The sequence below is a fragment of the Marmota monax genome, unplaced genomic scaffold (genome assembly GCF_021218885.2).
Source record: "Marmota monax isolate L192 unplaced genomic scaffold, Marmota_monax_Labrador192_F-V1.1 WCK01_AAM20220418_F8-fsc00014, whole genome shotgun sequence".
Taxonomy (NCBI): domain Eukaryota; kingdom Metazoa; phylum Chordata; class Mammalia; order Rodentia; family Sciuridae; genus Marmota; species Marmota monax.
This window is the reverse complement of record NW_026695222.1, coordinates 37,390,315-37,404,195: the sequence shown is the minus strand read 5'-3', so window position 1 is coordinate 37,404,195 and position 13,881 is coordinate 37,390,315. Positions and strand designations below refer to the sequence as shown.

The 13,881-nt window shown below is 62.2% G+C and overlaps 1 protein-coding gene across 1 annotated transcript; it reads left to right on the top strand.

The window, feature by feature from the left end:
* The first annotated feature begins 8,100 nt into the window (after nucleotides 1-8,100).
* Hrh3 (histamine receptor H3) lies at nucleotides 8,101-12,860 on the top strand. The gene is made up of 3 exons (XM_046433871.2): nucleotides 8,101-8,350; nucleotides 9,375-9,541; nucleotides 10,928-12,860. The coding sequence occupies exons 1-3, from the start codon at nucleotides 8,101-8,103 to the stop codon at nucleotides 11,843-11,845; spliced, it is 1,335 nt and encodes a 444-aa protein (XP_046289827.1). The 3' UTR covers nucleotides 11,846-12,860.
* Nucleotides 12,861-13,881: the final 1,021 nt, after the last annotated feature.

Here is a 13,881-nt window from a genome sequence, read left to right as displayed (position 1 = left end):
GGCAGCAGGGGACAGAACACAGGAAAACAGAAGGAGGCCAGGTGAAACCTGGTGCAGTGGTCACACCTGTGATCCCGCTCGGGCGGCTGAGGCTGGAGGACACAAGATCAAGGCCAGCCTGGGCAACTCAGCCAGACCCTGTCTCAAAACAAACATAAAGAGGACTGAGGACACAGCTTGGTAACGGGGGCCTGGGTTCCATCCCCAGCACCAGGAGGAGAGAAAGGAGGCCCAGAGGGGCTGAGGAAGGCCAGGCGGGGGTGTGGTCAGGCCGGTGCAATGTGAAGTGGCTCTGGTGGAGGATGGTGCAGAGAGGGACACCCTCTGGAGAGCTGGAACCTCCGGAGCCATCCCCCAGCCAGGAGTCCAGACTAAGGAGTGACCCAGGCCCCACCTGCCAGGGCCCAGGCCCAGGGCAGGGAGGGACTCCTCACAGATGCCAGCCAGGGTATGGGGGTGGACAGAGCTGGGCACCCAGCACTAGCTCCCCAGGGCTAGGTCTTTGATCAGAGTAGAATGTCCCCACCTCTGGCCAGGCCTATTGCCCCCCCCAGAGGTTTGACATCTGCCACCAGGGCCCAGCAGGGGCAAGCCCTAGTCCAAAGACCCCAGAGAGGGTCCCCGGCAGAGCAGGCCTGCATCTCGGTAGGAAGGCCCTGCCAACCCCCGGGGCGATGGACTCCTGGGCTGAGGCCAGAGCCCCCGACAACGGGGATGGGAGCTCCTCCAGTCCCAGTTAGCCCACAGACAACAGCCCTCAACCCCAGCTGCCCGGTCTAGAGCGGAGTGGGCAGGGCAGGAGCCGCCGTCCCTTTCCTGTTTCTCCAGAGTGAGCCTGACCGACGCTGTCCACTCATTCCTCCAGCAAATACCCACTGGCCATCCCTGGAGGTGCATGCCCCAGGCCAGAGGACATCAGGGAGGCAGGTGTCGTCCCTCTGGCTCCTCCAGCAGCCTCTCGGGGGCTGTCCACCCACCCCCTGGACAGACCTGGGTCCTCAAGTCCTCCTCCAGGGAGCCCTCCTGGCATCGCCTCCTGTGTACTGGCCATAGGAGGCTTCAGGCCTGCTCAGTCCACTTCTCTAGGTGCTCCAAGTTCTCCAGACACTCTGCCTGGGCAGTGCGGTTCCCCGGCCCTCCGCCTCTTCTCCCCTGAGTGGAGACCCATCCCCCAGGGCCAGGTGGAGAAGCCCAGCGTGACCTGGGCCCATTTTCTGAGGACCACTGATGCAGCCTGTGGGCTGGGGTGATCCTGCCTCTTAGGCTGGCCACGTTGGGAGCAGGGAGCAGACCCAGAGGAGACTGTGAGCTTGCTTCCTGGAGTGGCCAGGGCCTCTGGGGCCAGGCTCAGCGGCTCTGGGGTGAGCGAGCTGCTCCCCCGTCGCTCTCGTCTTCCTTGTCCCCCAGGTCTCCTCTGTGCTGTGCGCACGGCAGTCAGGTGAAGAGAGGCGCAGCGGTAAGGCCACTCTGCAGGGCAGCTACCACCACGCCCCGTGGGGCCTGAGCAGCTTGGGCCAGACCACGTCCTGCAGGGCAGGACACAGCTCCTCAGGGGCCACCAGTGAAAGGCCCTGGGGGACAGGAACCCGCTAGTGTTTGGAGGGCCATGGCTGCCCCTGGACCACCCCTCCCACCACTCTCCAACCCCGCAGTGGGCATGGGACTCCAGGACGCCCTCCCACACTGCTGCAAGTCCAGCCGTCAAGACCGCCACAGCCAGGCCCGTGCAAGGGGCTCACGTCCTCCTGGCAGCTTCCTCTCCCTGCTGGGTGTGGAGAAAGGGACAGGGAGCAGCCTGGAGCTTCCGGAAGAGATCCCAGGGACAAGTTCCCTGCCTGAGAAGGAAGCAAACACGGAGAAAGGTGGCCTGGGGGGAACTCATCTGTGAGCACCTGGATACAACTGTGTCTGAAGCTCGTCTCCCCGAGGCTTCTCAGTCCTGGGCCACAGTAAAAGCTTCTTTTCACCAGGTGAGGTAATCCTAGCAGCTTGGGAGGCTGAGACAGGAGGATCGTGAGTTTAAAGCCAGCCCCAGCAACTTAGCAAGGTGCTAAGCAACTCAGGGAGATTCTGTCTCTACATAAAATACAAAATAGGGCTGGGGATGTGGCTCAGTGGTTGAGTGCCCCCGAGTTCAATCCCTGGTACCAAAAGAAAGAAAGAAAGAAAGAAAGAAAGAAAAATCTTCTTTTCCTCAAGGCTTTCTTGAGTTGGTTTCTGTCACCCACAAAAACAAACAACAGCGACTCCACCCTGGACCGTCAGTCCCTGCTCCTTCCCAACACCTGGGTCTTGGGCCTGATGTACATGGTCCTCAAAGGCAAGGAGAGTCAGAGCCAGTTTCATTCCAAATCAGTGGCCTCAGACACCATTTTTATCACACTGGGCCCTGAGCTCATCAGGCTGCACCCAGAGCTGGCTCAGAAAGTCACGGGGCGGGGGGTGGGGTGGGGAGAAGACAAGGAACAAAAAAAGAAAAAATCTGCATTCCCATATTCAAATGCGCTTCTGCAGGAGAGGGAGCACACAGCAGTCCCTCTGCAGCGGTGGCAGGCACTGGACCCAGACCTGACGCCGGCCTGGCCCTCCCTGGCAGGCCGCTGGCTCTCGGCGGGCTCTGCTCCCTCGTTATTTCCCATTAGTGAGCCATGTCCTCCACAGCAGGGGCAGAGCTCTGTGGGGCCAGGGCACGAGCTGGCCCTCCCTGCAGGCAGCAAGGTCTTTGCTGACGTCTCTAGAGAAGCTGGAGGCAGAGCCTCACCCTGGGAGGGCACCAGGGCCTGGGTCCACCCAGCTGGGCTCCACCGCGGCCCTTGCAGCCTCTCCCCTCATGTGCAGCTCCAGTTCAGTCTCCACACACTCGAAGCAGAGCGTGCTGTTGCCCACATGCTCCGGGTCATTCACCCCAACCATCTTTGTAGGGTTTCAGCCTAAAGCCATGGAGTGGGGACCCCTCTTCTCTCAGCTCCTGCAGATCACATGCCAGGTGTGGCAGGTCCTCAGCTGCACTGCCCACTCCTCCGCCTGGTTCTGGCCCTCTGTCCCACAGCAGCCAGGGGTCCTGTGAAAAGCCTCTCAAACCCTCCTGGAGTCCCCACCCCACCCCGGGGACAGCCTCACCATGGCATGAGCTGGCCCTCGCCCCCCGCTCTCTGCTCCTCTCCCGCTGGCCTCCCTGTGTGTAGAACAGCCAGACACCCTCCCACCTGTGTCCCTCCCACCTGCTGCCCCTCTCTCCCTCCTTGTCCAGCTCTCTGCCCAGGGGTCTCTTTCTCAGTAGAGGCTCCCTGACTCCTTAACTATCAGAACCGGACCCAGGTCAATGTGGGTCTCCCAGAGGCAGGTGCAAGATGGGCCTGGAAGCGCAGAGCTGGCTGAGGATGCCTGTGAAGGGACGGAGCAGGGAGCAGGGCAGTGACCCCAGGCCTCCCCTGCCCCCTCCCTGCTGCCACCCTGCAGGTGGGGTGATGCTCCTAGCTGAGGGTCTCAGCCCTGGCCCTGTGCCTCTGCAGGCTCTACCGTCCATTCACAGAAACGGCCAGGCAGGAGAGTACCTTGGAGCCCAAGTGGGCCCCTGGATCCCACTCTTACCCTGCCATGCCCACTGGGAGGCAGCAGCCCTTCTCCTCGTGCTGGTCATGGCCACTTACCCCCCATCTTCTTGTCTGCTGGTCCCTGGGCCCAAAGAACTCACCTGCTTGCAAGGTGGACTCATGTCTCCCCACCCCCACCCCTGAGTGTATGGTCCCTCGGGGGACAAGGACCTCTAACCCTGCAGAGGCCATAGCTTCAGAACAAATTCCCCAGTAGGTCATGAGAGGGACGCTGCGGGGGCTCTCCTGCCATGGCTACTGGATCCAGGCACTTACGCCCAAGCTCTTGTCAGAGAAAGGTCTCTGATTGCCGCCGGGTGGCCACACGTGTCATCCCAGCAATGAGGGGCAGAGGCAGGAAGATCAAAGTTCCAGGACAGCCGGGCAACTGAGGAGGACCTTGCCTCAAGATCAAACATGAAAAGTAGCTCAGTGACAGAGCCCCCAGCTCAGTCCCCAGGACCAGACAGGAAAAGAAAGCTCTGGGATTCCTGGTCCGTGTGCTCTCAGGCAGTGCCCACCCTCACAGGTGTTGTCTGTGGGGGGCTCTCCCTGCATCCTCTGAGGCCAACTGCTCAAGGTGCTGGGGCCAGTGGCATAGCACATTCATGCCCCTCTTTTCTTTGGGGGGAGGCACGTGACCACTGAGCCACATCCCCAGCCCTATTTTGTACTTCATTTACAGACAGAGCCTCACTGAGTTGCTCAGCGCCTCGCTGATGCTGAGGCTGGCTTTGAACTCACGATCCTCCTGCCTCAGACTCCCGAGCTGCTGGGATTAAGAGTGTGCACCCAGCACCTGGCTCCTGCCCTTCTCTCACTAGGAAGTGGGCCCCTGGCTGGGTGCTGTTCTGTGTGGAATCTCTGGCCTCTGGACCAGAGCTCTATATGCCTCAGCATCGTGGGGCAGGTGCCATGGCACAGGGCAGACCCACACCTGGAGCCAGCACTAGCCTTGTGAGAATCAGGCCAGCGCAGCCCATGTAGACAGGCTGTGTTGGGTGTTCTCCTGGAGGAGGTGCCCTTTGGAAGCTCAGGGTGATGGTCAGACTGATGGTCAGACACTCAGGGGCAACAGAAGTAGTGGGACTCAGCAGGTGGGAGTCTGGACTCCTGGCCCCCTAAAGCCTTTGGGGTGGCACTACAGCCAGGCCATCGTGTTTTCTGGACTGGCTGATGGCACCCCTTGGTGCATTCTGATGGGTGTTTGCACATGACACAGAATCATATGCTTGTGCCCACAGCCACATTCCAGCCCCACAGCTCTGACCCAGAGCTCTCAGTCTCTGTACCCAGGACTTTTCCTCCCAGGCCTCTGACCCTCCTGCCAGGACACTGGCCACTGACCCTAAATTCCCAGTTGCAGGGGGCCATTTTTTCTCTTCACCAAGTGCAAGGCTGGGCCGGCCTCTCCCTGGGAGAGTCCTTCAGAGCAGGATGCAGATGGGAGCTGCGCTACTGGCTGCAGCCTCTGGTGCATTTGTTGGCCTCGGGGCTCCACCGCATGGCTGGGCCAGGAGGATGTCTGTTGGAGTGTGTCTGTTGGGCATGTTTCTCTCCCGGCTGGGGCCACTCGGGCTCGTCTTCCGAGTCTGCCGAGAGAGTGGGCTCCAGGTCTGTGTGCTCCCAGGCAGGCGGCCTGCAGGCCTGGCATAGGGGCAAAGGGCCCTGCGCACCATTAGGGCTTCTGGGCCTCATAAGGTCGTGCACATGGGTGCTGACAAAGAGCCTGGCTGACAGGGGCGCTCAGCACTGCCAGCCACTACCATTACCAAACCCCTAGCCAGACTCAGCCTTCCCTGCTCCTGTTGAACTCCATTTAGAGGAAGATGTCCAGCTCACAGAAATTTGGTAACTCACCCCGAGGTCACACAGCTGGGTCCTCAGCACCAGCATCTGAGACAAGTCCACCCTAGCAGTGGACCCTTTGGAGAGGGCCTTGGTCCCTGAGCTCAGCCTCCTTCTCAGACTTCCTGTGAACATGACCTGCAGGATGTGGGCACCCTGTCTACCCTCAGTGTGGAAAGGGCATTCCCCAGAACTACCATGGGGCGGTAGAGCCGAATTGTCCTTGCCCAGCTGCTGACATAGAGGCCACTAGGGAAGTGCCCTCTGCCCCAGGGGTCTGGCCCAGTTGGCTCTTGGGATGGACAGAAGGCAGGGAAGTTGTGGACAAAAGGTAGAGGAGGGGGGATGGCAGGTAGGACTTCAGTGCCCTGTTCTTGTTCTGCTTTGGGTCCCAGCCTCCACTCGTCACAGGCTTGGCTAGCCTCCTTTGAGCCTCCACAATAATGGCAATCCCCGGGACAGATACAGCTGGAGCAAGGCTTTACAAGGAATTTACAGACTCCTGTTGACTCTGCCCCTCAATACTGGGCAGTCAGCCATTTATATTCCCCATCTTGACAAGGGACACTGAGGCTCCAGCCTGTAAGGGACCCCTCCTAAACCCCACCCACCTCCATCTCCTGTGGTCTCAGGGGCCCCACATGGCACCTCGGCCAAAGTCAGCCTCCTTCCCGAGTGGTGGGAGGAGCTGGACCTGGGGGAGCGTGGCTGGGGTGAGACAGGGAGCCTGCCAGCACCCCACCCACAGAAGGCTTCAACAGTGGGTCTGATGGGGTCCAGCTCCAGGGAGTTCTCCACCTTGACTGAAAGGTAGCACCTGGTCCAGGCACACCTCCTGCCCACAAGCCAGTGGGGGTGGGGCAAGGGAACACTGGGAGCCTGCAAGAGGAGCAGGTCTGTCTGTGAGACATCCAGGAAGGGGTGAGCTGGAATCCCACCCCAAGCAGGCTCCTGGGAGCCACGAAGCAGTGGGCGTGCTGGGGCCATGGACCTGGGGGGTCCCCTCTGCAACCAGCCAAGGGGGAGCAGAGAGAATCCCTGCCCCCACTCCCCAAAGATTCAGAATCACCACTTGGGGCTGGAAGAGAGGGCAGATCTCCACATGGCCAAGAAGCTACTGTGAGCATTGGCGTGCTCAGATGCAGCGCCTGGGGTCCTTCTGCAGCCCCTGCCCCCAGCAGTCTCCCCCACCCCCACCACACCCCACCACTGCATTTCTGTCCTCTTTGAGGTATCCACTGATGTGAGCTGCTGGTGGCAGAGCACAGTCTATGCTTCCCTCTCCCTCGGGCACTGTTCCCTGTCTGCTGTCTGATGTCTGACTGTTGGCGGGTCCCTGCCTGATGCTGGGTGACTGTTTCCCTGACTGTGGGTGTCTGTGTGTCTGAGCGTGGGCGTGTCTATCTGTCTGCAGTAAGCCTCTCCCGCTGACTGCCCTTGACCCTGAGGATCTGAGCACGTGTGTGGAGGGAGGGGGCGCTGCCTCTCTCGCTGGCTCTCCTCCTCCACCCCTCCCGCGGGCGCTAACGCAGGCAGCCTCCGCTGCCCTGGCTGCGCTCGGAGCGCAGTGACCTCGCCTGTCCGCTGCAGCAGTAACCGGCCCACCGTGATGTCTGCCGGGGCATCAGTGGTCCAGCTCCGAGTTGCTTGCCGCTGCCCCCTCCCTCTCCTGAGGGAACTCCTGGGCTCTGGGTGGGCATGCTTCTCTCCCGGCTGGGGCCACTCGGGCTCATCTTCCCTTTCCCTTATGTAACTCCACATCTGTGCGCGCCTTGCAGGTCACCCTGGACGCTGCTCTGAGCCCTGTCACAGGGAGACTGACACCAGGGTCCGGTGCATATAGGGGGTGGTGGAACAAAGTCCTGGTCAGCACACTGGTCTGGAAGACCCCCTACCCCACCCACCCCTTCTCCTCCGGAGTTTCATCCCCCAGAAACCCACTTGCCCAAAACATGAAACGAGGAGGAGGGGCCCTGAGGGGCAAGTTCCTCAGAGAGGGGCGTAGGCCTTTCTCCACCCCCACCTCAGGTCCCCGCAGGAGCCCCGGCTCCCAAGAAGATCTGGGCAAGGGTCACCAGTGTCGAGAGCATCTGGAGGGCCTAGGAGCCCAGATATCGACCCGCAAATGTGACCGCATGCTGGCCCCCAGCGCCCCCGGGCCGGGCTGCCTGCCAGCCACCGTGCGCACCCAGGCTGGGGCTACAGCAGACCGGGCGGGCACGCGGCGCTGTCCGTGGTGCTGCCCGCGCCGGGCGGGGCGGGGGCGGGGCGGGGGCGGGGCGAGGGCGCCAGCCAATGGCGGGGGCTCTGCGCGGGGCGCGGGGGGCGGCGGGCTGGGCGCCGGGCGCACTCTGCTGCGCGCTGCGCTCGGGGTGCACCGACGCTCCGGCGGCTGCTGGGGTTCCAGCTCCGCTCCCGCTGCAGCTGCCTCCCTCGCCGCCCGCTCTGCTTGGCTCCGATTTCGGCCCCAGCCACTTCGGCGCTGCTCGCCCCGGCCTGGGCCCCGGCCCCGCAGAACATGCCCCGGGCACTCCCCGGGGAATCCACCTGGGCAGAGAGCCCGCAAAGACGAAGACCCCGGGCCGGGGCCCCACCCTGCCGCCCTACTCTCAGCCGGTGCACTACCCCGCGTCCCCGCGCCTCGTGAGCCTGCGGGGTCATGGAGCGCTCGCCGCCCGACGGGCTGCTGAACGCGTCGGGGGCGCTGGCGGGCGAGGCGGCAGCGGCGGGCGGGGCGCGCGGCTTCTCTGCCGCCTGGACCGCGGTGCTCGCCGCGCTCATGGCGCTGCTTATTGTGGCCACGGTGCTGGGCAACGCTCTGGTTATGCTTGCCTTCGTGGCCGACTCAAGCCTCCGCACCCAGAACAACTTCTTTCTGCTCAACCTCGCCATCTCCGACTTCCTCGTGGGTAAAGCCCCCAGACCCCGCCGGTTGCAGGAGTCCAGAAGCGCCTAGCTCTGCTGGGCCAGCGGGGCTAGGGGAGCAGACCTGGGGTGGCTCCCGCAGGCGCACGCTCCTCCCGGGAGCCTGGTCTGGGGAAGGGGCGTCCAGAATCTGTGGGGTGGTGGGAGGGACGAAGTTCCTGGCCTCCTGGGCCGTGGGACGCAGTTGGGGAGGGACATCACCAGGGAAAGGACCCCCGAGCCGGAGGGCGCTCTGCAAGGCGCCAGGCGCAGCAGCCGTGGGTGCAGCGCTGTCTCCTGCGCCGTTGCCAAACAAAGGCTGCGGCGGACTCAGGACGCGCGGAGGGCGCTGGAGGGAGGCTGGGGGAGGGGACATGGAAGGGGGATTTTTAGAGCTGTGTTGGGGAAGGGGGCCGTGGGAAAGGCGGGGGTTGGGTGGAGAAGATGCTTGCAGGAGCGCTCTCACGTGTCCATGCTCTGCTGCCGGCTGGGGGGCGGGGCGCGCGGAGGGGGCCGGAGCGCCAGACACCTGTTGGGGCTGAGATGCGTCTCCCAGACGCTGGGAGCCGGGTTTGGCGGTGGCAGCGACTGGCGGGGACGCAGCCAAGCGCTCTTTAAGCTAGGAGAAAGGATTTCTGGGCTTTTAAGCTGAGGAGGGAGGCTGACTAACAGCCAAGGCCAGGCCAGGGCTGGGGTCCAGCCTGGTGGAGGGTGGGGAAGAAATGCTCTTCCTTCTTTTTGGAGGCTGAGAGAGCCAAGCAGAAGCCCGACTCTGGGTTCAGAGGTGCCATGCCTGGATCCTCCCTCCTGCCCACAAATCCAGGGGACAACAGTGGGGCTAGGGGCTCTGTGGGGACTGAAAGCTAGCGCCACACTGAGATGGTGCCCAGTGGGGGGATGGCAACATAAGAATAGCTGTTCCCAGACAAGCGGCTGCCCTGTCATCGTCTCCCCCCTCCCACCAGGGCCCTGTGTCACTCTGGTGGGTCTGACCCAAGGCCCTGTCCACCACACTCCATTCTCCCACAGGTGCCTTCTGCATCCCGCTGTATGTGCCCTATGTGCTGACTGGCCGCTGGAGCTTCGGCCGAGGCCTTTGCAAGCTGTGGCTGGTGGTAGATTACCTGCTGTGCACCTCCTCAGTCTTCAACATCGTGCTCATCAGCTATGACCGCTTCCTGTCAGTCACCAGAGCTGTGAGTCCTGTGACATGGGGGGGCAGCAAGTGATGGCCTCAGGGAGTCCTGAGCAGGTGGGCACGTGGAGGTGGGTGCGCGGTGCCTGGTGGGCAGGCCCCCACTGGACTTGTGGGCACTCTTTGGCCAGGTGCCCATTCCGTCGCCATTTGCTGCCAGTAGGACTGGTCCTGGCACAGGCAGGAAGCAGGGAGTCTGATCTGGAATCATATATTCCTGCAGAAAGAGGTGTCACTGCCCAGCCTCTGCCCCAGGGCAGGTCCAGAGTGTCTGGAGGTGAGGGAGATCTGTTCCCTCTCACATGTGGGCACACGTGAGTGTGCACTCACGTGGCCCCAGGAAGTCAGGCTGCGGCTCCATACGCACAAGAGCCCTGGTGTCAGTGGGGCCACACAGGCGCCAAGGCAGGGTGGGGCCCTGGCAGTCTCTTTTATCTCCTCGTCTTCTTGATGGCTCACCGCCCCCAGGCCTTAGCAGGTACCCCTTGCTGGAGGACCACACTTCTTTCAAGTCTAAAAAGCTGAGGGACAAATGCAAAGAGTGCCAGCCTGGGTCCTCTTGACCACCACTTGTGGTCCTTCTCTCCAGTCACCAAGGAAGTGGGGCAGCAGGAGTTAAGTGGAGTGACGTCCAGAGCCTGCATGGTAGTCGCCCCGTGTGCCGCAGACCAGGGTGTCGCATGAGCTCTGCTCACCCTCCTGTTCCCACCAGGATAAAAGCCACCATGCTGTTGCGGGGGAGGGGGAGGGGGCTGTCAGGTCACTTCCCCCTGGGCTGTGCCTTAGGGCCCTTCAGCAGGACCCTTGGCCCTCCTGTCACCCTTCCCCCTGCTGGCTAGCTGCTTTCTGCACTAGGAGTCTTGGGGGAGGACTTGATAGCTCCGCCCTCTCTACTCCTCCTTCCAGGGATTCCTGGAATGGGGATCAGGGAGGTTTGATGTCTTCCAGCAGTGGGCCAGCATGTGGCTTCATTCCTGTATCTCCAGCTCCCAGGGGTAAGCACCTGAGCAGGGGCCGGGCTGGAACCACCCCCTTTGGCACAGTAAGCCTCTGAAAATGGCTCGGGCCTCCTCAAGATGTTTCACATCAGAAACAGGGTGGCCCCAGGTGCTGGCCTATGCTAAGTCTGCTGCTGGGGATACACTGAAACACTGGGCCAATGACAGGACACCAGGAGGGTACACGGCTGATGCAGGGGGACAGTAAAGGAGCAGGACTCTGTGGACTGCAGGAGACACTGAGACAGGGCATCAGCCAGCCAGGGGTGTTGGTGGGCGTAGGGGTGGAGGGAAGGGAGGAGAAGGGGAACATTGCTGCTAGCAAGAGAATGTGCAGAGGCCAAAGCTGGCCTGGGTTTAGTCCCTCCCGACCACGTGCCCCTCTGCAGGTCTCATACCGGGCCCAGCAGGGCGACACCCGGCGGGCAGTGCGGAAGATGGCACTGGTGTGGGTGCTGGCCTTTCTGCTGTATGGGCCGGCCATCTTGAGCTGGGAGTACCTATCTGGTGGCAGCTCCATCCCTGAGGGCCACTGCTATGCTGAGTTCTTCTACAACTGGTACTTCCTCATCACGGCCTCCACGCTCGAGTTCTTCACGCCCTTCCTCAGCGTCACTTTCTTCAACCTCAGCATCTACCTGAACATCCAGAGGCGCACCCGCCTCCGGCTGGATGGTGCCCGCGAAGCAGGCCCCGAGCCCCCACCTGAGGCTCAATCCTCGCCACCTCCCCCACCGCCTGGCTGCTGGGGCTGCTGGCCCAAGGGGCATGGGGAGGCTGTGCCCCTGCACAGGTATGGGGTGGGCGAGGCTGGCCCTGGTGGAGAGGCTGGGGAGGCCACCCTTGGAGGAGGCAGTGGTGGTGCTGCAGCCTCCCCCACCTCCAGCTCTGGCAGCTCCTCGAGGGGCAATGAGAGACCACGCTCACTCAAGAGGGGCTCTAAGCCCTCTGCGTCCTCAGCATCTCTGGAGAAGCGCATGAAGATGGTGTCCCAGAGCATCACCCAGCGTTTCCGGCTGTCACGGGACAAGAAGGTAGCCAAATCCTTGGCCATCATAGTGAGCATCTTCGGGCTCTGCTGGGCCCCATACACACTTCTGATGATCATCCGAGCTGCCTGCCATGGCCACTGCATCCCCGACTACTGGTACGAGACTTCCTTCTGGCTCCTGTGGGCCAACTCGGCTGTGAACCCTGTGCTGTACCCGCTGTGCCACTACAGCTTCCGCCGAGCCTTCACCAAGCTGCTCTGCCCCCAGAAGCTCAAGGTGCAGCCTCATGGCTCCCTGGAGCAGTGCTGGAAGTGAGCCAGCCCACCCGGGCCCCCAGCCGCTCCCCTCGAAGACCCTGTCTCCTGGGCAGCTGGGCCACACATACCTGCCTGGCTCACTCCCAAGGATGAGCCATGGCCTGCGGCCCACCCTAAACACCATGGCAGCCTCTTTTAGACCGTCTGCCCTGGGGGAAAGCTGGTGGGCTGGTCAGGGGCCCTCAAGGGCTGAACTGCCACCTCCTTTTGCTTCACTCCAGGAAGGTTCCAGACTTGCTGTTCAACCCCACCGACAGTGCAGTGCCTGTGGTGTCCACCATTTGCATACTTGGTAGTTACTGGGTGTGTGCTCCAGCCCCCTGCCAGCAGTGTGCCCCTGCACGTGCGCACACCTGCACACACCTGCACACCTGCACTCCTCCCAGGCACGCTGGGTCTGCCTTGGCCACTGTCTGTCTCACTCAAGCCCAGAGCCTGGCCCCTTTAGCCTTTCCTCCCCGCTCCCTGCCCACCACGTGTCAGGTGCCCCGGGAACCTCGAAGCCGTTCTCTACTTTTCCTTTCTGGGTGTTTTCAGGAAGATGAAGAAAACACGTCTGTGAACTTGATGTTCCTTGGATGTTTAATCAAGAGAGACAAAATTGCCGAGGAGCTCAGGGCTGGATTGGCAGGTGTGGGCTCCCACGCCCTCCTCCCTCTGCTGCGGCTTCCGGCTGAGCTGCGCCAGCTGCTTCTGCCCGCCCCGCCCCTGGGCTCGGAGCTGGTGGGACCGCTGGCTCTGAGAGTGGTCAGAGTCCTAGTGCCTGCTGGGTGGGCCAGAGCCTGCCCCGCCACCCCATCTACTCAACCAGAATGTCTTGGGGACTGTTGGGTAGGGGGTCCCAAGGCTGGCAGGAGTAGTCAGAGAAGACCTGGGCTAGGATGCCCAGGGAGGGGCCGCCTTGCCACATCCTGCGCACCTGCTTTAGGTGCTCTGCATGCTCCGCTCACTCTCTGTGTGCCCGCTGCACTGCCCCTGCCACCGTGAAGTCACAATAAAGCGTATTTTTTTATTGGTGCTGATTCCTGAGGACTTTGTGGAGTGGTCAGAGTCCGTGAACTCCAATCAGAGGCTCCAGGAAGACCCCCCCACCCCACAAAGGACATAGACACAGACCTTGGCATTCTGGATGAAGGACTTGGTAGGAGGAAATAGGTCTGCCACTTCCAGTTTAATGCCCCTGTGGAAGAAGAGGCCCAGCCATGCATGTGTGTGGGAGGGTGGCTGGGAGGGAGTCACACCAGTCTCGAGGATGCAGACCTGTGCCCCCACCCTGACAGAGCAGCCCGCCCCCAGGACAGGGGTGCTTGGCCTTCTTTGCAGCTGGGTGTCCTCACAGCCATGACCTTCCCTTAGGGAGCAGGGCAGCGAGACCCAGGACACAGGGCCATGCCTGTGCACTGAGTTAGGGTCGGGGAGGGCCCTGGGCATGCCCTTGTGCTGGGTTGGGGTAAAGGGATGGGCACAGTGGCCATGAAAGGCTCCTGGGGACATGGGGACATGGGGGCTAGAGCTGAGTTGCTGGGGCTGCCCTGAGGGGATGAGCCAGGGGAGGGGATAAGAAGCTTCTTTGGTGGAGGCACTGTCCTGGGCAAAGGCCTGGAGGGGGGTGTAGTGAGGTGCGTGGGTGGAGCAAGGGTGGTCTCCTCCTTGGGGGGCAAATGGCCTAAAGGGCTGCCCTCCCCTAGGAACCCAGAGCCACTTGGAGAGCAGGAGAGCTGGGGCCCTGGCTCTCACCTGTCCTGCTGCCTTGCGCTGCAAGGTTCACCTCTCCTTCCCTGGGCAGGAGTGAACCCAGCATCTCACAGAAGCTGCCTCTGGACCAGGCACCATGCAGTCCAGATGTGTGAGTGCACTCCACGAAGTGCCGGGCTCCACAGCAGCTCAGTCTCAGCACTGCAGAAGGGACCCAGCCTCCAGCAGCTCCCTCCCCAGACACCCCCTACCCACCTTCTACACCCACACTTTGTTTTCCAAACTCTCTAGAAACCTCCTGCCACGCCCCTTTCTAAGCCTGGGACCTGCCCTCTCCAA

Excerpts from the sequence above, each read along its gene's own strand:
- Hrh3 (XM_046433871.2), top strand. The coding sequence starts at position 8,101 with ATGGAGCGCTCGCCGCCCGACGGGCTGCTGAACGCGTCGGGGGCGCTG. Across the intron at positions 8,351-9,374 it reads CATCTCCGACTTCCTCGTGG|GTGCCTTCTGCATCCCGCTG; the intron begins GTAAAGCCCCCA and ends ATTCTCCCACAG. Across the intron at positions 9,542-10,927 it reads TCCTGTCAGTCACCAGAGCT|GTCTCATACCGGGCCCAGCA; the intron begins GTGAGTCCTGTG and ends GCCCCTCTGCAG.